At 39.9% G+C, this 24033-nt stretch overlaps 5 protein-coding genes across 5 annotated transcripts; 1 reads left to right on the top strand and 4 right to left on the bottom strand.

The window, feature by feature from the left end:
* Nucleotides 1–4367: 4367 nt before the first annotated feature.
* BGZ61DRAFT_289997 (uncharacterized protein) lies at nt 4368–4520 on the bottom strand (the record flags this gene model as incomplete). The annotated part of the gene is made up of 1 exon (XM_046238562.1): nt 4368–4520. A coding segment is annotated over one exon (153 nt), but the record flags the coding sequence as incomplete, so codon positions are not given.
* A 1176-nt stretch (nt 4521–5696) lies between these two features.
* BGZ61DRAFT_500871 (uncharacterized protein) lies at nt 5697–6399 on the bottom strand (the record flags this gene model as incomplete). Its single annotated transcript, XM_046251624.1, has 2 exons — nt 5697–6120; nt 6359–6399. 2 exons carry the CDS (start codon nt 6397–6399, stop codon nt 5697–5699), a joined length of 465 nt encoding a protein of 154 aa, XP_046093729.1.
* An 11025-nt stretch (nt 6400–17424) lies between these two features.
* BGZ61DRAFT_374933 (uncharacterized protein) lies at nt 17425–19785 on the top strand (the record flags this gene model as incomplete). Its single annotated transcript, XM_046242375.1, has 2 exons — nt 17425–17816; nt 19692–19785. Coding segments are annotated over 2 exons (486 nt in total), but the record flags the coding sequence as incomplete, so codon positions are not given.
* A 351-nt stretch (nt 19786–20136) lies between these two features.
* BGZ61DRAFT_487557 (uncharacterized protein) lies at nt 20137–21093 on the bottom strand (the record flags this gene model as incomplete). Its single annotated transcript, XM_046249989.1, has 2 exons — nt 20137–20799; nt 20944–21093. The coding sequence occupies 2 exons, from the start codon at nt 21091–21093 to the stop codon at nt 20137–20139; spliced, it is 813 nt and encodes a 270-aa protein (XP_046093727.1).
* Nucleotides 21094–21726: 633 nt separating this feature from the next.
* Nucleotides 21727–24033, bottom strand: BGZ61DRAFT_229015 (uncharacterized protein). Its single transcript, XM_046238195.1, has 4 exons — nt 23621–24033; nt 22748–23565; nt 22413–22681; nt 21727–22358 (listed from the first exon to the last, which is right to left on the bottom strand). The coding sequence occupies exons 1-4, from the start codon at nt 23768–23770 to the stop codon at nt 21913–21915; spliced, it is 1683 nt and encodes a 560-aa protein (XP_046093726.1). The 5' UTR covers nt 23771–24033; the 3' UTR covers nt 21727–21912.

The following is a 24033-nucleotide window of genomic DNA, read 5'->3' as shown; positions in this document are numbered from 1 at the left end:
AATAGTAGGGGCACGCCCTGCTCCACGGTCATAGATAAAGTATATTGAAGTTCTTTCATTGGCAGTCTTTCTAGACCTTCCGATCACAAAGGCATAACCTCGTGATGATGCCCAAGCATTAATTGCAGAATGCAACTCCTCCCTTAAGTCGTATTCGCCTTCAGGAGGAAGGGCATCGTCAGGGAAAATACAGGCAGCCTCAGTTGGGAAGGCATCGTCAGGGACGAGGCTGCCCGCGGCGGTTGAGAAGGCATCGTCAGGGACGAGGCTGCCCGCAGCGGTTGAGAAGGCATCGTCAGGGACGAGGCTGCCCTCCTCAATTAAGAGGGCATCGTCACGGGCATGGTGGGCGACCTCAATTGAGAGGGCATCGTCACGGGCACGGTGGGCGACCTCAATTGGGTCCATTCTAGCAGGATAAAGGCGCCGCAAGTGAAATTGATACCGTAGAAGCCGTAGATCCTTCAATTGAGGGCCAATTTGCCGTAGTCAAATGCCTCATAAGCCTACATCACTTACATAACGGCTCTTATTTGCACCCCCGGTGGTGCGAAGTCATGTGACTTATTTGCACCACCGGTGGTGCAGGTATGAAGACCCCAGGAAACAACGGCACTTAGTAATCAAACTGTGTGCTTCGAGTAAAATCTGTAGGATGGAGTACCCCCGCACTTTAGACATCAATGAACACACTGCTACTCCTCATTATCGATTCCCTGATCTTTGATCCTTTTAGCACGCTCAGTGCGACATTACCTGTTGGCTCATGTGGGCCTCCGGCGCAGGCGAGTCAACCTAACAAGCTGAGTTAATCGCGGACACGCTGTTGTAATCTGAGCCACAGAGAGTGATCCACAATAATGATCCACAACGCCAAGAGCTGCAATGCCGACGGAATGGTCTCCCTTCCCGGATCCAATGTCTCGTCGGGATACACGTCTTGAACAACACAAAGAGGGTCGTTTAATCACTGACCACCACTCCAGCACCCCTCAAACGTTTCACGGACGGTCACGCGCACCCCCCGAAACCCCGGTCAGCCACCTCAGCTCGACTAAGACAACGTGCAGTTCGGACTGGAAAGTGCATGACAGTTTTGGTGTTGCTGGAGGTTTGGGCATCAGGCAGCAATGGGCCAATGCATTTCCGGCAACGTTGGCCGGGAAAACACCGCATCCTGGCCGTTTTATCCGCCTTGGTTGGTGCTCAGCAGACAGGCAACTCATGGGTCTCCGTATCGTGTAAGACAGGAAGCTCGGCTACAACCAACAACCGCAATGCAGCAGCAATAGTGCGAATAGATAATGCAGACCATCTAGTCGGCTCTAAGCGATCTGCGCAGGGCGAGCCGGTCTGCCCTCCTACGACTTGATGCTGACAAGGGTATGCAGGGCAAGCGACACACCCTCAGCTTCTCACTGCTGCAGCCGTCCGTGTCTCCTCAAACTGAGGCAAGACACTACAGCCAATAATTACTATCCGGTCCCCTCACTGCCCTGCCACGATTCCCCTCTCGCACCACTGTCACTGAACGCCTGATGGTCCTGTGTCTCCGCTGCTACGTGGACAGCTGCCCGCTAGTATGCCCCTGTCTAGCGTGTGCTCGGATCTGCCTTGCTCATATGACTCTACCCCTACGACGGGGCTGTTGGGGCTGCAGCCGGTCAAGCACGCCGTTTTTGGGTCTTCGATATGGTTTCCATCAAAACAAAAAACGGCAATGGATCGATACTGTTTTCTCATTCCCCGGAGAGGGGATAACGTACACCATCCTATTAGATAGTAAATAAGATTAAGGCAAGTTTACAGCTAGTTAGATAACCAAAAATGACAATAACAGCACGACTTGGACCGTTCTAATCAACTAACCCCATATTACCCCTGCAGGCTCTTCTCGCGGCGATGTATGCGCATTCTGTATTGATGAAACTTGGAATGGGAGTGTTATAGTTGTATGCATACTAGCTCAATCGACCAGCTATTCCTGGCACTTACATACAAAGCAGCTGCTTAATATTTCCTTGATGATAGTCACAATGATCTCCTGTGCATACAAGTATTATGCTTATTGACTGAATTGCTCTGCAATGCTTGTACTTCTACATGTTGTACGACCATTAGATGCTTGCAGGCGCTTTAAGAAATCTTGGGCGCTATGTTGCATTTGCTATTAGTATCGGTCCAAGTAGAAGAGCTACTGGAAAGGTGTAAAAAGGTGTTATACTAGTGAGTCGGCTTCTGGGATTCTAGTAGGTTACAACTTAATTATTTACTTATAGAGTAAAAAGTACTTATCCTTATATTAATATCTAGAATGCTAGTATAAAGAATGTATAACTAAGTACGGGCATCTAATAGGTTGTAAGGATAGAAGCTAGGACTGTACTAGGCATAAGCGGAGTGTGCATTCACTCTTGCTAGCCAATCTAGCAATATTACAATAGATATATTGCATTACCCAAACCATCTTATATAGGAGAATTAATTATAAGAATCTAATGTAATGTAGGGCCGAATAATTATTATCTACTAGGAATGTAAGAAGAGTGTGTATAATTTGCACGGAATAGTCTAGAGGAAGATGCGTGCAAAGTGTAATTAATGGTAAATTTGCTAGTAAGGAGCTCTTGCAACTTATATCCCTTAGCGAGTATTCTACTCTAAGAACGCCGTCCTTGCCAACTAAATATCCTTAGAAAAGCTTTAGCTTGGCCGAATTCGCTTATTTGAATTACCAGTCGCCTTCTTAACATCCATTGTCTCCGACTTCCATGCTCGCTTGTTTGGCACCAGCTGCGCCAATCAGGGTAGGGAATCAATCCATCCACGTCAATATACAACTTTGTGGATTGAATTAACGGCTTACTCAGCAGAGTGCTCGTGGATTGATGTCCACGAGGCTATCCGTGGATTGATGTCCATAATATTGAACCCATGGAAGACCCCTGTCACATTAACTCGGATTTCCTAATCGGGCAATTCGGGAACCTATCGCTAAAATTTCAAATGCCTCACTCCTACTACTCCTCCAAATAAGCCCGTCTAACAGCCTCCTCCAATATTATATCATTAAGTAATATACTATCGATATCTTTAATAATTCCTATACATAACCAAGATTGTAGCATTTAGATTAGTCCAATCGTCCTAGCATTTAAGCAGTTTCGGAGGGGCATAACTATTAACCCAGTAGCAGAGAATAATCTCTTATACTTCAAGCTTATAGCTAGTACTATTATAACATCAAGAGCTATTTGAGATAGTCTTAGGTACTCAAACCTCTTGAGGATCCAATACTTAACTAAATCTACAAGGTCCTTGTTGCTTCTAGATATACTGGCCTACCAGCGGATATATTTATCTGCTTGAGTAGTAGAGGGTTGGCTTTAATAGTATTAATTACAATACCGATCAAAGAAGGATAAGGTCGTCTTTTGCCTCTTTACAACTAGATCTTCAGGAGATATAACTATAATTTATAAGTCCCTATATTCCATCTCCCAAAGATATTGTATAATATCTTTTGCTTTATCGACTCAACTCGGGTACTATTAACCCCAAATCTCGTTGAAATAGTCCCATTGTAGGCTAGAGTATAAAATAGCAGTAGCATAATATACTAGCAAGTCCCTTAAAGTATTGTAATATTTATTAAGCTTCTTCTAGCTAAGGTTGATATTAATACTAAATTACTCCAGCTTAGAATGCCTCTTAATATGCAATTTTGCATCCTTAAGCCTTCTAAATAGAAATTTAAATACCTCCAGCATATTAGTTATAAAGCTAAAAATTTCTCTAACTCTAGACAATTAATATTGCAACTATCTATCTCCCTGAAGTACTTATACAACTATATGAAAATCAAAGAGGATCTCATTAAATATTCTTAGTACCACCTAATTGCTCTTATTAATAAAGCTCAACTCCTTAAGGTAAAAAGAAAACTTCTATCCTCCCTTACCTTTCTAAGCATCTTAAAATAGCCTCTTAACTTTAGCAATAAATTCTTCATAAAAGGGCTGCAATTAAAGTATTCATTTTATTATATAATATTAAAATAACTATCTAGTATTATTATTAAGAATAACATCAACTACCTATTACTTTCTATCTTTAAAATTACTAGAAGTTATAAATAAGTCTTATTATAGTTAATAAAGTAACTAAATTAGTAAGTTAAACTAATAGACCCAAACAATAAAGTTATACATCTTTCTAATAGAATTCTTCTACATTTAATTATTATAGGTTACTCTTACTAAAAGCTTCCTCTTAATAATAAATTTCTTAAATATATTAATATTCTTTTTAAAAAAAAGGGATTTAACAATAAGATTAAGAATATATTCTATATATTAAATATATTATTAAATCGGATTAAACTTTAGCTCTTCTACAATCTCTAATATTACTATTTTATTATTTACTATATTATTAAGAATAAAATAACCAATCTTATTCTTAATACTAAATAACCTAATAATCTCAAGAATCTCAGCAGTAATATTCTTGTCAGTATATTACTCTACTAGCTCTAGAATGCCAAGTACAACTTTTTAAAGTTAATTCTTATAATCTCCGAAGATAGCTATTACGCTATATAACACATAATAATTCTTAGTCCTTATACTATTAAAAACAATATAGATCTAACCTAGCAACCTCTTCAAGACCTATTAAACTATACTATAATATTGCTTAAATTATTATACCGCCAGTCTATATACAATCTTCACCATAATATACATATTTATAACCTTAACTGCTAGATTAAGTTATTTAAAAATCTATTGCAATTTAGAGTATTCAACCTACTTAAATAATTACTAGCTTTTAACTATTTAGTTAATAATAAGCTTCTAAAACTCTCTTCAATTAAAGTATTTAATTAAGTTATTAGCTAGTACTTAATTCTTTAGATTAAAACATTTAAGGCTTATAAAGTCTAAAATAGAAGTAAGTACCCTCTTACCTCCTTTCTTCTCTAATAGTATTAATCGTCGTCCTAATGGCTCCTAGTAGCTATAAGCTTTCTAGAGGTAGAGTTCAGCATTTTAAATGCCTTTAGATTTATATAACTACAACATAGGGGTCTTCTAGCGTATATATAGCATACAGATCCATCGTCGGGATATTTAGATTGAATCTTAACTCTGTAGTTCCATACCTATAATAGGATATCTTGCTACGCTCGGCCAGCGTAAATCCCTTCCAGACGCAGAAGATCCTCCGCTCCTCATTACCTATTGGTGCCCAAGTAGAAGGCTGGCGGACTTCAGGGTCCAGATCCAGAGCAGGCCGAGGGACCTCGACATGCCCCTCGTTATTAGTCGGTAGTTTAGGGTCAAAAGGGAAGTCCGCCATCTCGAGATTAAAGATTCCCCGACCGTATGAATCAAGTAAATAAAGAGACATTTTGGGCTTAGGCGTTATAACGCATTACGACGTGTCAAAACACATCCGAGGTATTACCTAATTAAATCTATTAGTGGTTGCGTAGAGATATATAGCAAATATTAACAAAATATATCAGGGCACCCATACCCCTAACTAGCGTCCACGTCAATCCATATCTCAATCCATGAGCCCCTAACAGTAGATGGATTGATTACATAACAACAGGTCTCGTGGATTGACGTTAATGTAGATTGAAGTCAACATATTGATCAATACCGTGGAAGTCATGGATTGATTCCCTACCCTGGCGCCAATGGACAACGAGGCGGCTTGAGTAGCAAAGCCCGTTCAAAGTCGATCACCATAACCCCGTTGGTCTCAGGATTGAATAACATATTCGCAAGTCGCACATCCTTGTGGATCACCCCCTCTCGATGCATGGCTCTTAAGGACCGAATGGCCTTGTCTTCGAGTAACCTATTTATGTCGCCAATTTTCTGTGCTTTGTTGATGCTACACCCTCCCCAGGACAAAAATATTATGTGCACCACATAGACCCGATGGTTATAGTAGTAAATCTTATTCATCGATCGGAGGTTGATAGCACCTAGGAAGACAGGCATATAGATACCATAGATTAATTTGAGATGCTTGTAAACTACAGTCTTGTACTCGAGGTCTTTAATAAAAGCCCGCACTATACTCTTGCTAATAAAGGTATAGCTATATGCAAGTAGGGTTACTTGGAAAAGCACACCCTGCACACCACCCTCCTCTAATAGCTTAATTCTATTGTTAAGAGACTATTCTAGCTGCTTCTAGAATAGGCAAAGCTATTTTTTATAATTAATAAAATGATATGTACAGGCGGGAGTACAGCTCTTATAGTAAAATGCTATATTCAGACACTTTGGGTCGAGAAAACCACCCTTAACCATCCCGAGAAGGCATTTCTATATACAATACTATCAACTCTACTTGCCGCCTCCTCCGCGCAGCCATAATGCTAGTTGCTAGCTCCGCCTAGTTTCTTATCTTATATTTCGTCCGGTTGGCATAGGTATATCTAGTAGTTTGGGCGCCGACTTGTCGTCAGATAGTTCCCGCCTATCATTCTTCCTTAACAACTCTTTACTAATCTAGCTCTTAGTAATTTGATATTTTCTTCTGTATAGCAAGGCCGGCAACTAATTGACGCTTTTGTAGGTAGTAGATTTACGACCAGGTAAGTAGTCTAATAATGCTAATTATTTATTTTCTGAAATAGAGTATAATATCAATTTAAAGTCCTCAGCTTATATTTTCAAGTTCTCTATAGCTTTTTAACATTCCTCCTGCCCATTCTCCTATCATTCTTCTAGCAAATTGAGAGCTATAAGGATAAATACTAGATATTGACTAATAGCTATATAGATATAGAGGTTGTTTAGATAAGCTAATATCTTCAAACTAGGCTCTGCTAGATGATAGTATAGTATCTTAATTCATCCCAATTAACTTTGAGAAATAACAGCCTTGCTAGTAGTAAGAAGACTATATTTAAGGCTACTTTTAATTATATAATAATATATCTATATAATAATAGATACCGTTAGCTTCTCTATATAGTACTAGAAATACATCAGGGTCTATAGAAGTTGGAATTATCTTTTAGTTTATAACTTCCTTATAAATGTTATAGCGCGGAGACTAAGACAAAGATGTAGAGCAGTCAACTTATAAGGTAGCTTATACTTGGAAATATAAATTATAATATACCGGGAAGATAGGGTATCGTTGGATCGATAGACGCAGATTTAATCCAGTTATAGCTAGTTGAGGTCCCTTTGATAATCCGGCGTCTGTGGTGGTGTCGATGGGGTCTCCCTGTCCACGACTTCCTCGGCGACGTCGCTGAGGGCATGGGGATGGTTCTCAAAGACGACACCATCTCCGATCTAAAAGGCCCTCCTGACCTCTTCGACCTCTTTGAGCTGTTGTATGATGGCTCTGACCGGATCCTCTACGCTATTATGCAGGAAATATTCGAGCGTCTTCTCGTCTGCTATCGGCCGTTGAGAGATCCTGTTCCCCAAGCCGGCCAGGAAATTTCGGTTCTCGAAAACGCGGCTTTCGGTAGGGAATGAATCGTAGAGTGTTCCGAAGGTGAGCTTCTGTTGATCAAGGAAGTCGGGCCATGGTCTCAGATTTTTGGGACACCACACTATCTTGTAATGGATTCGTCATCATCTGCTCTACTTGAAAGGTTGCGTGGTCGAACGCCTGGCAGCACACTCAGCAGTCTCGGGCTGAAGACGTACAATGATATTTTTGGCGCGGCAAACTGGAATACAAACGCAACACCAAGAGAATCACATTCTGTCCAACCAAGCATATCCGATCGTTTTCCGGATGTCCAGCCTGTGGGCCTGGCATTAAGGAGGTCACACTCTACTGTCCAACCGAGTGCATCTAGTGATATTCCAGAAACCGTACTTATAGACTCGGCACTAGAGGGATCGCAATTAACTGGTCAATCAAGCAAACCAGGTAATCACCAACAATACCAATCAAGTGTAAATCAAAGCAACAATGCCAATGCGCAAACACAGGCGGCAGGAAACTAGATAAGTCGGCCACCACCAGGGAGCACAACGCCAATACAAGTGCCTCCAAGAAAAAGAGGCAGATCGCAAGATTCTCATATACCAAGGCGGAGAGATATTCAAAAAGGAAATCAGGTATAGGAACATCAGCCAAGTGCATACCAAGCCGATACTATTAATACTTAAATACAGAGACCTGAAAGCTAGATGAGTCGACCGTCGCCAAGGAGTACAACACCAATATAGGCGCCTCCAAGATTAAGAGGCAAACCGCGAACTTCTTGTGCATTAAGATAGAAAGATGCCCGGGAAAGAAACTGGCGGCAAAGGATATAAACCCAATAGTAAAGACCACTGGTTGCTGTTGGGACCCCCCCAGCTAGTTCCCAGTTGCCATCTACCTAATGCTTTACAATGTTAAAAAAGGAGGTTGCAATAAGCATAGCAATTAAAACCTGTAGAGGATAAACTGGATTGATGTGGATATATAGTAAGACTGAGGTTTTAAGATTGCCGATAAGAAGTTGGCGTAAAATGCAAGGCTAATCAATATGGATAAGAATAAAATAAAAGATAAAATTAAAGATAAGTTGAGAATAGCAACCTTAAAGAGCAAACTTAGGTATTAGAGAGGGCTATTGAGTATTTAGAAGATGAATTTACAAAGAAAAAGAGAATATCCTACATAAAGAATTAGTAGAAGCCAGTCTTCTATTAGAGAAATATATCTATAGTTATAGACTTTTATTAAGTATTTTATAATATAAATACCCTACCTATATATATATATATAATATACTATTAGAAGATTAGTATTATAAAGATAAAAAAGCTTAGCTAGGAAGAGTAAATAAATAATATAGCAATAAATAGCTACTATATATATTTATATTTAAATTGCTTTTCTATTAATAAGGCTATATCAAGCTATAAAAACTATATAATAAAAATCCACAAATACAATATAGCACAAAATAGAAACTTATATTAAGTACTTAGCTATAAGTATATATACTTAGATACTCTTAGAAACTTAATATTAATTAAGAAGAAGCTAATTATACTTAATATCTATTTTAACTTTATTATAAGAATTAAAATAATAAAAAGCACTAAATAGAATACAGCATATATATACTATATAAAGAGTTATATAACTATATTTCCAAATAGTATTTAAGACTTAGTTATTATAGTATTACCACATTCACTTCTACAATCTTTAGAGGACATCCATATATCCTAGTATAGACTACAGAAACCAGCTCCTAGCGATTTATCTAAGTTACTCTTAGTCCGGCAAGGAGCTGTAGAACGGGCATTGCTTTAGCTAAAAGAATTTAACCCCTACTATTAGTATATCCAAATCAACAAAGCCAAGTTAAATAGTTAAGGAAAGCCAGCATATAGGATTCCGAGCCAGATCTATAACAAAATAGAGAGAGATAAGCCATCGGCATGGGAAGAAACACGAATAGCACATATTATGCCCCCGGAAGAACATGGAATAGATAACACTAAGCCCCAGTTACTCGAACAGATTGTAGACGGGCTAGGCAGAGCGTATAATGAGAATGATATACCAGTAAGTTACGACGAGGATTAGCAGCTTTATAATGAGTGCAGTTGGAAGGAGCTTGAGTATGAGGGTATGGGAAGCTTTCTTAATAAGATGCTTGCATCTAGTATGTTTCCACTGGATATAGCACTACAAGCAACTAATACCAATAAACTACAATTTGCCATTAATATAATTAGAAGTAGACACATAAATATATAAGTATAGCTGCCCAACTAGCTAACTAGGAGTATATAGAATTTGCACCTTCAGCTATATATTTATATTTCAAGAGGCAATAAGTTTGTAGATATCAATAATCTCTAGTATCTTGTAAAAGCATTTCCAATACTATTTCCCTTTAGCTTTTATTAGAGGTTATAAGGTAGTGGAAGAATAAAATTAATTATAGATAAAAGAATATCCTTATAAAGAATATATAGATAAGAGATAAGATAAGAGATAAGGGATAATAGTGTAAAATAGTGTATAATAGTGTATAATAGTGTATAATTAATGATAATAATATATAAAAGTTCAGAATTTACCAGAGGGTCTCTAGCTTTTTATAGACAATTTCTCAAAATCTAGCTATTGTAGCTAGACAATAAGTATACTATTAAAAAGCTCAAAAAAGCGGCTTTTTAGTGGTACTATTATTGTTATCTAATGTCTAGAGGATTCTAAGTAATTCTGCTTTGAAATCAAGTCTTACTTTGAAATTAAAGGTAGTTTAATTTGAAATTATCAAAGATATAGAGATATATTGTATACTATAAAAAAGCCTAAAAAAGCAGCTCTTTTCTAGTATAATCTTTATACCTAAAATACTTATACTTTCTAAAGTATCTAGATTGTAAGTTAAAATAATTTGGAATTAAAAATGATTCTAAATATAATGGGGCTATTATCTTTTCTATACAGTATAAACAGTATAATTAATACTGTATTTATACTGTATTTTAGTGCTATTTATATAGTATAAATAGTATATTAATACTGTATTATATTTATTTATAGAATTAATTAAGATTTAATTCTTAAGGTTAAAGATATATATTTATATATTTATTTAGTCTTTAATATCTTTTTTAAATCTAACTTCTTTTTTAATATTAGAGTCTTTTTAATATTTTAAAGGCTTATAGAAAAAATATATATACTGCTATTATCTTTTTTTTATTGCCTGATATATTAGACTAGGCTAGTAAAAACTGTATTAATTTATTTTAATAAATTAAATAATTAAAAGCTTTTAGAATCTTTTTTTTTACCTAGTATTTCTATAAGCTGATATATAATTAGCTTTATATAAATTAGATAGTAATATTCTTTTAATTTATTTAAATTTAACTAAGAATAATCTTATTTTCTTAGCTAGCTATAATATAAAAGAAGATTTATTTCTTATAATAGCTATTAATATTTATATTTATATATATTATATACTTAATAATACTAAATAAGATAATATTTACTTATACAAATATTTATAAAATAATTAGAATATATAGTAAATATAGCTTATAAATAAAAGCCTTAGTAATTATTTTATAGTATAAGTATTTACTATTAATAAAAGCTATAGAGTAATACTCTTAATTAATTTCTATATTAATATAGAAAAATTAGCTATTTATCTAATATTTTAGCATTTTTTACTTAGCTTAAGCCTATTAGTACTCCTAATAGTACTTTTAGTTAGAAGCTATTTATTTTCTAATTCTGCCTCTAACTCTACCTCTAAGGTTATTTTATTCAAGCTGCTATTTTTATCTTTTTTTTTAGCTAGCTTTTAGCTGCTCTTATTATCTATTTTAGCTTTTTTATCTATTTTTTTAAGTCTTACTTATTCTCTTAGTTTTATATATAATAGATAGTAATATAGCTAATCTTATTATATTAATAGTATTTCTACTAGTTTTATTTAGGTTAGTAATTTCTCTGGTTTTTATTTTAACTGCTATATTATCTAACTTTTATAGGTTTTTAATTTATTTAATTAAATATTTTACCTTACTGTTAATTTCTATTTTAGTTATTTCTAGCTTAAGCTTAAGCTTTACTATTACTTATACCAGTTTTCTAGCTTTTAATTATAAAAGTAAAGATTTTCTAAATTAGCTTTAAGATTCTAAAGAGTATTAATAAAAGAAGGGTATTTTTTTAGTAGATTAAGCTAGCTAGCTAGGTAGGAATAAAATTCCTAGTTAATTATATATTTAAGGATATTAATTTATATTAAGTCTTTCTAGCTAGCTTTTTATTATTTATAATTTTTTTTTTAAATTTTAATAAGAAAAAAGTAAAACTTTTCTTATCTCTCTATCTTATTATCTTTAATTAACTAAGAGTTTATTATTTAATATTTATATCTCTATAATAACTTACTAAATACTCTATAAATTAATTTAAGTTAAATTATATATCTAGCTTTTCTTTCTTAAAAAAAACTATAAATATTACCTATAGTATTTAGTTTAATTTTATATAGATATATATAAATTAATTAGATAGTTTATTAAGAGTAGGGCTATTAATATAGAGCTTATTTTATATTTTAAGCTACTATACTTAAAACTTCTATTAGGTTTTATTAAAGTATTAGAAATCTAATAGTATTAGCTTTCTTTTAGTAGGTAGGTTTTTTAATAGGTTATTTTATTAGGGTTTTAATCTAATTATATTAATAGACGCTAGTAGTTATAGTAGAGATATAGAAGTTATAATAGCTAATTAAAGAGTATAGATATGGGTTTTTATCTCTTTATAATCTATGTCTTACTTTATATATAGAGCTTCTAATTATTTTAATATCTATATTATTATTTATATTAGTACTTAAAAGGTTTAGCTAGAAGAGTCTTCTTTTTAACTAAAGCTATCTATTATAAGAGTTATTTATCTTAGATATTTATTTAGTTAAATTATCTTATTAGTTATTATTTACTAGCTATATAAATAGAAGCTTTTTATTCTTTAAGGCTTAATTATTGTAAGAGGTTATGTAGTAGTAGAAGAATAGGATAAATTATAGATAAGGAATATTCTTATAAAGAATATATAGATAAGGGATAAGATAAGAGATAAGGGATAATAGTGTAAAATAGTGTATAATAGTATATAATAGTGTATTTTGTACTGATAATAATAATATATAAAAGTTCAGAATTTACCAGAGGGTCTCTAGCTTTTTATAGACAATTTCTCAAAATCTAGGTATTGTAGCTAGACAATAAGTATACTATTAAAAAGCCCAAAAAAGCGGCTTTTTAGTGGTACTATTATTGTCATCTAATGTTTAGAGGATTCTGAGTAATTCTGCTTTGAAATCAAGTCTCTGCTTTGAAATCAAAGGTGGTTTGATTTGAAATCATCAAAGATATAGAGACATATTGTATACCATAAAAAAGCCTAAAAAAGCAGCCTTTTTCTAGTATAATCTTTGTACTTAAAATGCTTATACTTTCCGAAGTATCCGGATTATAAGTTAAAATGATTTGGAATTAAAAATGATTCCAAATATAAGTGGGGCTAATATCTTTTCTATACAGTATAAATAGTATAATTAATACTGTATTTATACTGTATTTTAGTGCTATTTATACAGTATAAATAGTGCTATTAATACTGTATTATATTTATTTATAGAATTAATTAAGATTTAATTCTTAAGGTTAAAGATATATATTTATATATTTATTTAGTCTTTAACAATTATAAAGTAAGCTGAGTAGAAACCAGACTAATTAATTTTAATTAATTAGTTATTTATTCTATTTAAAAATTTTCTACTACTTAATCTATTATTAAAGTTATTATAGAAATATACTATTTAACTGCTATATAAATAAGAATCTTCTACTCTTCTAGGCTTAATTATATAGCAAGCTAAGTAGAAGTTAGATTAATTAATTTAATTAAATAGTTATCTTATTAAAAGGTAAGCTTTAGGATAATATAACAGTCTAATTAAGTATATTAATAACTAGCTAAGTAACTGTAATAAGTATTTTAAAGCTAAAAAGAAAAAAAGAAAAAGAAGAAAAGAAATATTAGTAAGAGAGCTTTTTAATCTTCTAACTAATATAGGTTAAAGTATTAGTAGGTTAAGAGTATAGGCTGAGATCTTCTTATAGACCTAGCCTATTATATTAAATTACTTTTAGTATATTATTAAATTATAATTTATATAATTTAATATTAATATTTTAATTAAATTTTAATTAAATTTTAATTAAATTTTAAATATTCTTTTTATTTATTTCATATTTTTAAAATAAACATAAATTATTATAAATAGTAACTTTAATAAATCTCTTTTTAAAAACTTTAAAACTTTAAAAATCTTATAATTTATTATTATATTTTTATTTAAATAATATTATAAGTTAATTAAAAATTTAATATTAAATTTTATAATTTATATAGTAGTTAAAAATTATAATTATATTATTTAATAATTATATTTCTTTTAATTTAATTTTAAATACTTTTTTTATTTTATTTACTTATAATTACTAATATTAAAACTGCTACTTTTTAATTTTAACTAAAGAAAACTCTTATATACTATAGTATCTTAAATATTATACTAAAGTCTGATTTTTTACTATAACTACAGACTCTAACTTTAAAAGCTCTAATAGCTCTAGCAGCTTTAGCAGCTCTAGCAGCTCTAGCAGCTCTAGCTATAAAAGCTTAAGCTGCAGGAGCTTAAGCTGTTAATTAAGCTACTAGAGAGGAAATTGCCTACTTGTAGTAAATATCATAAGGAAGGTTACAGAAGGGGTGCAATCTGCTGTCTTTTACGTAGTCAAGACAGCCTATAATTATAGGGCTCTTAGGGCTCTTAGGGGGGGATTTATAGGAGCTGTTGCTGACTCATGTACGGGGCGGTGCGTGTACGGGGCGGTGCAGGTAACGTAATCTATCACCTTCCCGGTCAGACCCCCTACTCGGTCAAAAATTCTCCACCGACGCGACCCGCACCTCACGGCAAGACAAAGTGGACACCAAGATGGCGACGCAAGACCAATCAGTTCCGCGCGAAGAACGGGTCCTGCTCGCCGCCAGGGCCTATCAACAAGGCCAATTCGAAAGTGCTCGCAAGGCTGCGATTGCATACGACGTCCCTCCATCGACAGTATCTGATCGACTCCGCGGTGTTCGTCCCCGACGCGACGCGCAGATGAAGAACCAGAAGCTAACGGCGACGGAAGAGACGGCCCTCATACAATGGATCTTATCGATGGACGAGCGAGGGATGCCGCCGACAGTGGCTTACACTCGCCGGATGGCTAATTTATTGCTTTCTGAGCGAGGCAAAGATCCTGTTGGCGAAAACTGGGTGCGGAGGTTCGTTAGCCGCCACGACGAAATCAAGGCAAAGTACTCTCGCCGATATGATTACCAACGTGCCAAATGCGAAGACCCGCAAAAGATCCAAGAATGGTATGATCGAGTCGCAGCGACGAAGCAGAAATGGGGGATTCTTGATGAGGATGTCTATAACTTTGACGAGACGGGCTTTCAAATGGGAGTCATTGCAACGGCAAGAGTCCTTACTAGGTCTGACCGACGAGGTCGGCCTATGCTCACGCAGCCTGGAAATCGCGAATGGGTTACTGTGATCGAGGCTGTCAATTGCCAAGGTTGGGCTTTACCGGCGAAGGTTATCTTCCAGGGCAAGTTACACCAAGCAAGCTGGTATGAATCGGGCGTACCCGACGACTGGCATATCGCCGTTAGTGAGAAAGGCTGGACTTCCGACGACCTTGCCTTATATTGGTTAAAGGAAGTTTTTGATCCAAATACGCGGCGCCGTACGGTTGGTACACATCGACTTCTTATTCTCGATGGGCACGGCAGCCACGTTACGCCGGAATTTGACAAGTACTGTACAGCAAATTCCATCGTGGTACTCCAAATGCCAGCACATTCCTCACATCTCTTGCAGCCTCTTGATGTTGGGTGCTTTTCGCCGTTAAAAACAATATACGGCCGGAAGGTTCAAGAGAAAATGCTCGCTGGGATCCATCATATCGATAAACAGGAGTTCCTTCCTATATACTTAGAAGCTCGCCGACAAGCACTCTCGCCGTCAAATATCCGAAGCGGATTTATGGCGACAGGCCTCTTTCCATTGGATCCAAACAGGGTATTATCGCGGTTACAAGTTCAGGTTGATAAAGTGGGTAACGATCACGGTGATAAGAACACTCCAAGCCCCCACAAGAGGCTGGAATCTTACAAGACCCCGTGTAACGTTAACCAGCTTAACACTCACGCCGAAAGGCTTCTTGAACGCCGGCCACAAATCCCAGACTCGCCAGTCTCACAAGCTATCAACCAGCTTATTAAAGGCTGTCAAATAGCCATGCATAGCGCCGCCCTCCTTGCCGACGAAAACCGACAACTACGGTCAGGAAACCTACGGCAAAAGCAGAAAAAAGAACAACGCCGTGAATACATTAGCGAAGGCGGGACTCTGTCGGTTGCAGAAGGTACGGCTAGGATAAAGCGACGGCGAGAAGAAGAAGAAGAGCGGGTTAAGCGACGTCGAGAAAAGGAAGAGGAGCGAGTCAAGCGACGGCGAGTGAAGGAAGATGAGCAGACCAAGCGACGGCGAGAAGAAGAGGAGCGGGTCAAACGACGGATAGAAGAGGAGCAGGAGCTAAGTGCCCCAAGACAGCGTGCGCCACCAAGGTGTAGTAAATGCAGGTCCTTTGAACACACTGCCCGTACGTGTAATGGTTAGTCCTGAATTGATTTAACGGTCCCTTGCAATAAATTGTCGTCATTGTGCTCAGTTTGTGTTGCCGTGAGGTGCGGGTCGCGTCGGCGGGGAATTTTTGACCGAGTAGGGGGTCTGACCGGGAAGGTGGTAGATTACGTTAGGGGTCGCCCCCTAAAGACTTTACATTAGATAAGCTGACGCATCCTGCATTCCCCTGCCAATAATTAGCATAACTCGAATCGTCAATACTATCTCACCTAACCACAAACAACAGCAAAACGTCGCCGCTATAGCCATTAGAATCGCACCAACGCCACTAGAAAGACGTCTGCCAATGTGCGAACCGGGAACTGGCCAGAGCGAATTCCTCATTGCATGGCTTCGAAATGTTCCCGACAACCACGACTCCTCAATTTTCGAATGCGACGCAATCAGCCGACCGACGAAGCACAAACGCGAGAGTAGCCATCGTCTGCTATCCCCACCAGCCTCGCTAAGAAACGTAGAAGCCCGCAACGACATGCCTCCCCGAACACCTAAGAAGCGTAAGGCGAATCATGACGATGCCGACGCCAATGAACCGACACCGCGAGCGCAGCCTCCCTCTCTACGGCCGAGCGATGCGGGGGACAGCCACTCGATTTCCTCTGGCACCCAGAGCGAGAGTCAGAAGTCAGGACGATCGTCTCCCATTAAGCTGTACTCTACACTGTCCCTCGAACCGGCTGGATTGAAGAGGGTCCCTATGGATGTCCTCAACCCGGACTTGCCTGAGTCGTTGGCGGATCTGATTAAAGAGATAGAGTCGATAGGGATGGGCAAGAGTGTTGTTCCAATTTACCTTAAGGCACCTATAAACGAACAGAAATCGACCCGAAATGCGCGACTGTTTAAGAAGTTTGACGACTCTGTATACACTCCCGAAGATGATGGACGTCAATTGAAGCTTGACTCTATCCTAGAGACTGTTATAATGGCGCACGAATGCGAGAAGATGGCGTATAACGAGACGGGTTGGAATCACCTTGTCCATTCCCTATTACTTAATATGGCATTCGGCCGACTGCCTTAACACTTGGTCGGCTTTAGTCTATGGTAAGAACGCCCATTCTAATCCATATTTCCAAGTCTTACAGCACGACTCTAACTTTCCTTTCAGCATGTCCGCAAGCATTACCGGAGAATATCGAATCAATCGCGCAGCAGGAGCGCGAGTCGACTACGCAATATTTGTCAATCCAGATTACGACACCGGCGTCCAAGTACACGACGCAATCGAGAGGCTCCAGAGAGCAATGCCCGAGAAATCAGTGAACCACACCGCTTTCTTTCCCATACGCAACCGACCGATTAGCGTCAGCATCGAGACAAAACGAGCAAGTAGCTCCCAAGACAAGGCATTGCTCCAGATCGGCATCTGGCAGTCATCCCAATGGAAGCTGCTCGCTAACCTGGCTGGCCCAGAGGCCGTACAAAAACTGCCTTTTATCCCTGGTATTGTCGTGGAAGGTTATGACTGGAAGCTGGCGGCCACGACGTACCACGCAGGGAAGACGGTAAGTTTATCCTACCTGTCGAATCTTCCTGGCGTGATCAGATCCTAATATGCAATATAGACACTTTAGACCGACCAGTCCTTTGGGAATACCAAAACCGCCCTGGGAACATTCGAGGTTATTACAGGGCTTCATCGACTGAGGAAATGGACAAGCGAGACATACTAGCCCTGGTACAAGAAGCATATTCTGCGTTTTTCGGGCGAGGCGCTATCAACAATAGAGTCTGTCGTCGCCCTGCGCCACGCCTCGCACCCAGCGCCTGGCTGAAAGACCATAGACTAGTCTTAGCAATTGAACTTATGCTACGAATAGGTAATTAACAGCAGGCAGTTTCAGATCCATATCATAGCAACATGCCTACCTCGCGTAGCGCTGACGTCTGATGCATTTTGCCCTGGCCAGTTCTCAACAACAAACAGACTAGACAGGGTTGTTTATGATAGACGACTACAACTTCGTAGTCCCAAACTCAGCAGTTTGAAGTGAATTGTATACAAGGATGCCTAGCGGAGTAGCCGGTGAGAAATCCATGGTTTGGCTAGGCTTCTATTTTTATGCTGAGCTAGGCCACCGCTCGCCGTCCTGACCCCGGCGCGGTCATTCCCCGACGCCGCCTCCTCCATTACATCACCAGAGTCGGCTTTATCCGCCGTCTCGCGGAGGTCCTCGCCCCTAAAGCAGCTGCGCGCCATGGAGCTCTACGACGATGGCTTCACGCACAGGAAGTTTGCCGACAGTCCAGACAGGCTCCCGCCTGCGCTTGTGGTGCTGATGCGGAAGCTAAGGCGCATCGGCCGAGGCGTGGGCGTCATTCCGCCGTCTGTAAAGGTATCTGACTTTTCCCCTTCAATCCCGTCTTGGATTACACATAGCCTAGGTAGGTTAGGAGTTCGGTAGTTAACCTTCGGCCCGCTCTAATATTGTGCCTATAGCCCGATATTGAAGCCTCGCAGTGCGTCGACGACATCTCGGACGACGCCTTTTGCTCCGAGCCTGGCCACAAGCCGGCGCAGCGAACTCTACCCTGGCGGACGGCCTTGTTCGTGATGTAACGAGCCAACGAATGTGAGGTGATGGGGGAGGAGGAGGCAGCTTGGAATACGGAGGTGCACCATTACTTGCTACGGTGGACCTTTCGACCCGAGGCCCAGCGCCAACTTGTTGACTTTTGGATGTAGTAAGTTAGCATATTTCCCTATATTACCCACCCAGACAGGCAGGCAAGTCCAAACTAATAGGAGACTATCTCAATCTAGTACGTCGGCTACTATCTCAACCTACTACCGCCCGCGAAATACCCCACACAAGCTAGTAGATTTCTATATCTGCATCAATTCCAGCGTCGACAGCCAGTTATCCCCAGTCCAGGCAAGGATTAATAAACTCCATAACCGACAGCCCGGCCAATCTATTAACTATACTAATTACCCCCCCCTCTAAGAACGGCTTATTGCTATTTCCATCGAGACTAAGAAGCCAGATAGGGACCTCACCAACTCCACGCTATAGATCGGCATCTGGCACGCCGTGCAGTTCCAAAGCCTCGCCACTTTAAAGGTGCTGGCAGATATACTAGGACGGCTGGGGAGGGGGGAATATAGTATGCGACCAGCTGTGGGCAGGCAAGGGAACAGGGACATAGGCGATGCCGGCGAGGGTACCAACGAAGGCACATAAACTAGCATGGATAAGGACGGGGACGACGCCAAGGTACAGAACCAGGGAGAGGGAATCTCATTCCTACTGGGCATTTTTATCTACAGCCACGACTGGAGTTTCGTTACTAGTATACCTGTAGTAGCAGTATATCCGGACGATAAAGGTAAGGGCAGACTTAATAGAGACGATTACAGAATAGAAGGGCAAAAGACTGCACTCTACACCAAGATACTACTAGGGACGACTGAGACTCCCTTAGGTATCTATTTTATTGTCGCGGCCTTATAGTATCTGGGCGCCTGGGTGGAGGAGTTATACTAGCTGGCTTTTAGCGGAAGAATTCTCGGGTAGTAGCAGCCCCGGGTTGGGCAGGTATAATAGTTGTAAGGAGATGAAGAAGAATTGTGCTGGAATGACAGACCAGTGAAGCCGGTTCTCGCTCACTGTATCCCGTGAATCAGGAAAGGTTTCCCGTTCGCTTGACTGCTGGCCTCGTCTCAACAGGATGCTCAAGTCCTCGGAGCCAATTCCGATCAATAATTGGGTTTCTGCAGCCTGTGTCGATACAGACTTTTACCGATCGATCGGGTCCTTCAGTTGATTTGACTTGGATCCGGGTACGCGTGAAGCGTGTGCCATTCACATCCGTTGTTTCGTAGCGGGGTCTTCGAGCTGTTGATTGATCTTGAATTCGGTGTCTTGGTTGGGCTTCCATCCGGCCGGGCGGATAGATGCAACAAGATAATAGCATTTTGCGTAGCGGTGTTGCTTGCCGCAGAGGCAGGGGGTCTTTAGTCCCTCAGATCTGTTGGATCCGGAAGACCCGGACCCCTGGAAGGTAGCAAAGGACCCTCTCGGTGCCTTCGTATCTGCAGCCTGTTTTTCGAATAGCTCGCTGATCTTAATACCGTCCGGGATCTTCGCTTCCCAGTCTGCCTTGCCCTTTAATACCTTATATTGGATCTTATTCATCCAGATATCGGCGAATGTCAGGTCTATCGGTCTGACAGCCTCTAGGAAGTCTAGGGTTGGTCTAAGACCCTTGGAGCCAGGAAGGCCTAGGTTGCGGGCTTCTGTAAGGACCTTCTGCCAGCTTGTGACCCATTCTTTAGTCTTAGTCCGGCCGGGCCCCTTGAGGGCTGTTCGATAACGGTTAAGGACTTCTCTTTCATGGAACCAGGTAGCTAGCTGGATCCGGGCCCGTAGGAGGGCTAGTTCCTTTGTAACGTCATCTTTATCATTGATGACATCTCGGTAGTTGCCGACAGTCAGGATAATCCGGTCTTGGATAGAGGATAGGGCCTTTTCGCGTTTTTTATAGATCCTGATATCTTCGAGATATTATTTTTCAAGGCCATTAAGGTCAGTCCTTTCCTCTGGGGTCAGCTGAGACAGCCTAGTCGCATTAGGCTTAATATCTGCAGCTGTAGGAAAGACTGGTCGGACTAGGGGATCCTTGTTTTCCTTAAAAGGGTCAATAAGGTCCCAGACGTCCTTTATGGTGGCTGATTTCCGGATGCTGGCGATCCAGTGTTTCCAATCGCTGGGCCCGTTGAGCTTGGCCCAGGAAGAGGCTTCCGTATCAGCAGTGCCCATCGCGATAGATGACTGCAAGCAACAGCGGAAGTTGATAACCTAGTTTGAAGGGCTAGCTTGAAGAAGCTAGATTGCAAGACTTAGGCTAGGAAGCAGGGAAGGGAGATAAGATTGATAAGGGTCTGATGAGACAGCTTGTAAGGGGTCTGATAAGACAGCTTGTAAGGGCTCTGAGAAGACAGCTTGATCAAAGAATATCGTCCGCTTCAGCTATGGGCAAACCGGGCTCATAACTGTTGCATTTGACAGCTACGGCAAAAGTGGAATGAACACTCCGCTAATGCGTAGTGTTATGATAGCCTATATTATGTGACACTTGAAACCCAAACTTGGGCCTTGGCAATTGTGACGTGCACAACGAAAATGCAGTAAATTCAAACACTAGGTTCCCTCATCGAGGGATAATTACCTTTATAATAAAGTGACCTCACAGTCTCAAGAAATTGGCACTATTTAAAAGTACCGAATTTTTCTAAGTAAAGGGCACCTTTTCCTTATTAGTAACCCCCCCTAGGGAGCGGAGCGACTATAGAGGGCCGATTTTCGGGCGCCTACTAGTAGCAGTAACAGCTACAACATTATGGAATTGCTTAGATCTCTTGGGCACCTATAGAGAGCCGATTTAATCACCCCCTAAACATTTGGTGACGAGGGCCTACTCGGACCCGTGTAGTGGTGATGAATTGACAAAAGAATCAAATTGAAAACTATATTCCCCAAGCAACTGACAGTCCTTTTAGCAAACATTCTAGAGTGAGGACATATATATGAAATAAACATAGGAGACCCAAAAAAAGAAAATAGAGTCCCTTTGCTTCATCACCCAACCTTCTGCTCAGAGCTAACCAGTGACGAGTTACACTCACTTTGAAACAAACTTGTCTCATTTTCAGACAATGTATCCTCGATTGTATAGAACAGCCCCGCATTAGTGAAGATATCAATGTCTTCAGTCAACTTGATGCTTGTCGTGCATTCATCAACCACGCTGTGTTCCTGGCCGTTCACCGTCAATGTGTCGACATCTGCCCAGTCTTGCTCTTTTTCTGTAGCATTGAGCGAGCTTTCAAAAACCTTCGATGTATCACAAAAAGTAGTGGGGGAAGTCATAGATCTCGACTGTTTGAAGGATTGCATAAGGCGGAGACAAGCTCGAATCTCTAACTCAGCTTCCTGATCCACGTTGGGTTGAAGTTGACAGATCAAGTACTTTCCAAAATCATCGAGGGAACTACCAGTTCCGTTACCGAGTTCGGTATCAAATTCTGCTCCATGGGTATTAGCTTATTCACATTAATGAGACTTAGGGCACTACTGACGAGGAGAGGGAATCTTGTCGGAAGACCCAAGTCGAAATACAATCCTGTAAATGTCTTCCCACTTTTCGACTTCAGACTTTCCCCGCATTCTCCGTTGGATCTGACTCTTCTGGAGGTCGTCGATGTTTTCAATCTCTGGTCGATCAGGCTGTGTTAGACAAGGGCTTCTGGCGCGCTGGTGTTCGTAGAGATGAGTAGCTGTATCGAAAGCCTCGAAACAACGACTACATCGATGCGTCGAAGAATGATGTTGACGGTATATGTGTTCTCTGTGATTTTATCAGCACCCACGTGTTTTTGCATACTCCCGAAAATCCAATCCAATCAAGGCTTACTTTAGTCTGTTAATTGTCCACTTCTTTCTGATGCATGAGTTCCTTTTCACTGTCCTGCACTTGATTGGATCGCGCCGATAAAATGGACAGGGAAAGAGATCAGGACCTGAGTGTCCATATGTTTCTGATCTGCGAAATGGGCTCGGTTGAGGATTTCCTTGATTAGATCCTCTGTCGTCTTGCGGGCCGCTCCAGTTTGCTTCCGGCGCTTGTGGGTGAATGTCAAGTGGACATGAGTATATTTTCTGACGTTTGGTACCGATTTGAGATTCTAGGAGGTGGGTTATATTGTCCAGACCCCGCTTGCATCCGGATACTGACATATGAGAGCTGTGCAACGTCGAGGGTGGTCGTTCTGCTAAAAAGCTGTCTAAACTTTCTAGCTGAATGGAGGAAAATTCCTCCAAAGCCAGAAACTGCTTGGGTGACGTGGCTTCAGATTGGTGATATTCAGTTTCTGGAAACAAAAGGTTCAAGTCCAAGAATGGTCCACGGTGAGTTTGATTGTTTGTGTGCGGTTGAGGGCCGGACTCGGAATAGCTCAGAGTGTTAGCCATGGCAGCTGTAATCTTTTGGTTGTTGTGTATGGAGTCTTGCTGAACTTTTGCAATATTGAATGTTGTATATGACCACGGTGGCTTCAGTGGCCTTGGTTTCGGAACATTGTAAGCCGGCTGATCCATCAGATCCTGGTTGCAGTTCTTCATCTTGACCGAAAGGATGATGAGCACCAGTCGATGACATGTTTTAGCCCTCAGCATCCTGTTCTCAATCAGCCCGAGGGCCTCATGATAGCACGACGCCGACGGGGCATTTCCCTAAGGATGAAATTAATTTCTGGCCAAGCTAGGAAATGGAAATGCCAGTACTCACAGAAACGACAAATGAAATGGGCAATGAACACAATGAGTACGTCGTAAAATCAGACTCCAAACGAGAGATACCTTCTCCCCCAGCGACATGTTTCATACCCAACCTAACCACCAGCCCCACACCAACTGTTGCGAGGCAAGAAGTTGCCATCAGGTGCAGCAGTGAGGGTTGCCCTGGCTACTTTCCAGTCGTAGCGCTGAGCAAATTGATGGAACTGTGGACGTTACCCCAACGACGTGCCGGCGGTTGCCGCACATGTAGCAATTCCAGAGTGACTGTGACTTTGCTTGGCTGTTGCCATGGTGGCGCTTGTCGAGGCAATCAAGAACTGGGGCAATAGTGGATGATGGTATGATGACAGCTCAAGGAAATTGAAGATGAGAGCGAAAAGAAACTGAAGGCGAGAGTGAAAA

This window comes from Ilyonectria robusta, assembly GCF_021365365.1.
Source record: "Ilyonectria robusta strain PMI_751 chromosome Unknown BGZ61scaffold_80, whole genome shotgun sequence".
Classification (NCBI taxonomy): Eukaryota; Fungi; Ascomycota; class Sordariomycetes; order Hypocreales; family Nectriaceae; genus Ilyonectria; species Ilyonectria robusta.
The sequence above is the reverse complement of the archived record's forward strand: the minus strand, read 5'-3'. Positions and strand labels throughout refer to the sequence as shown.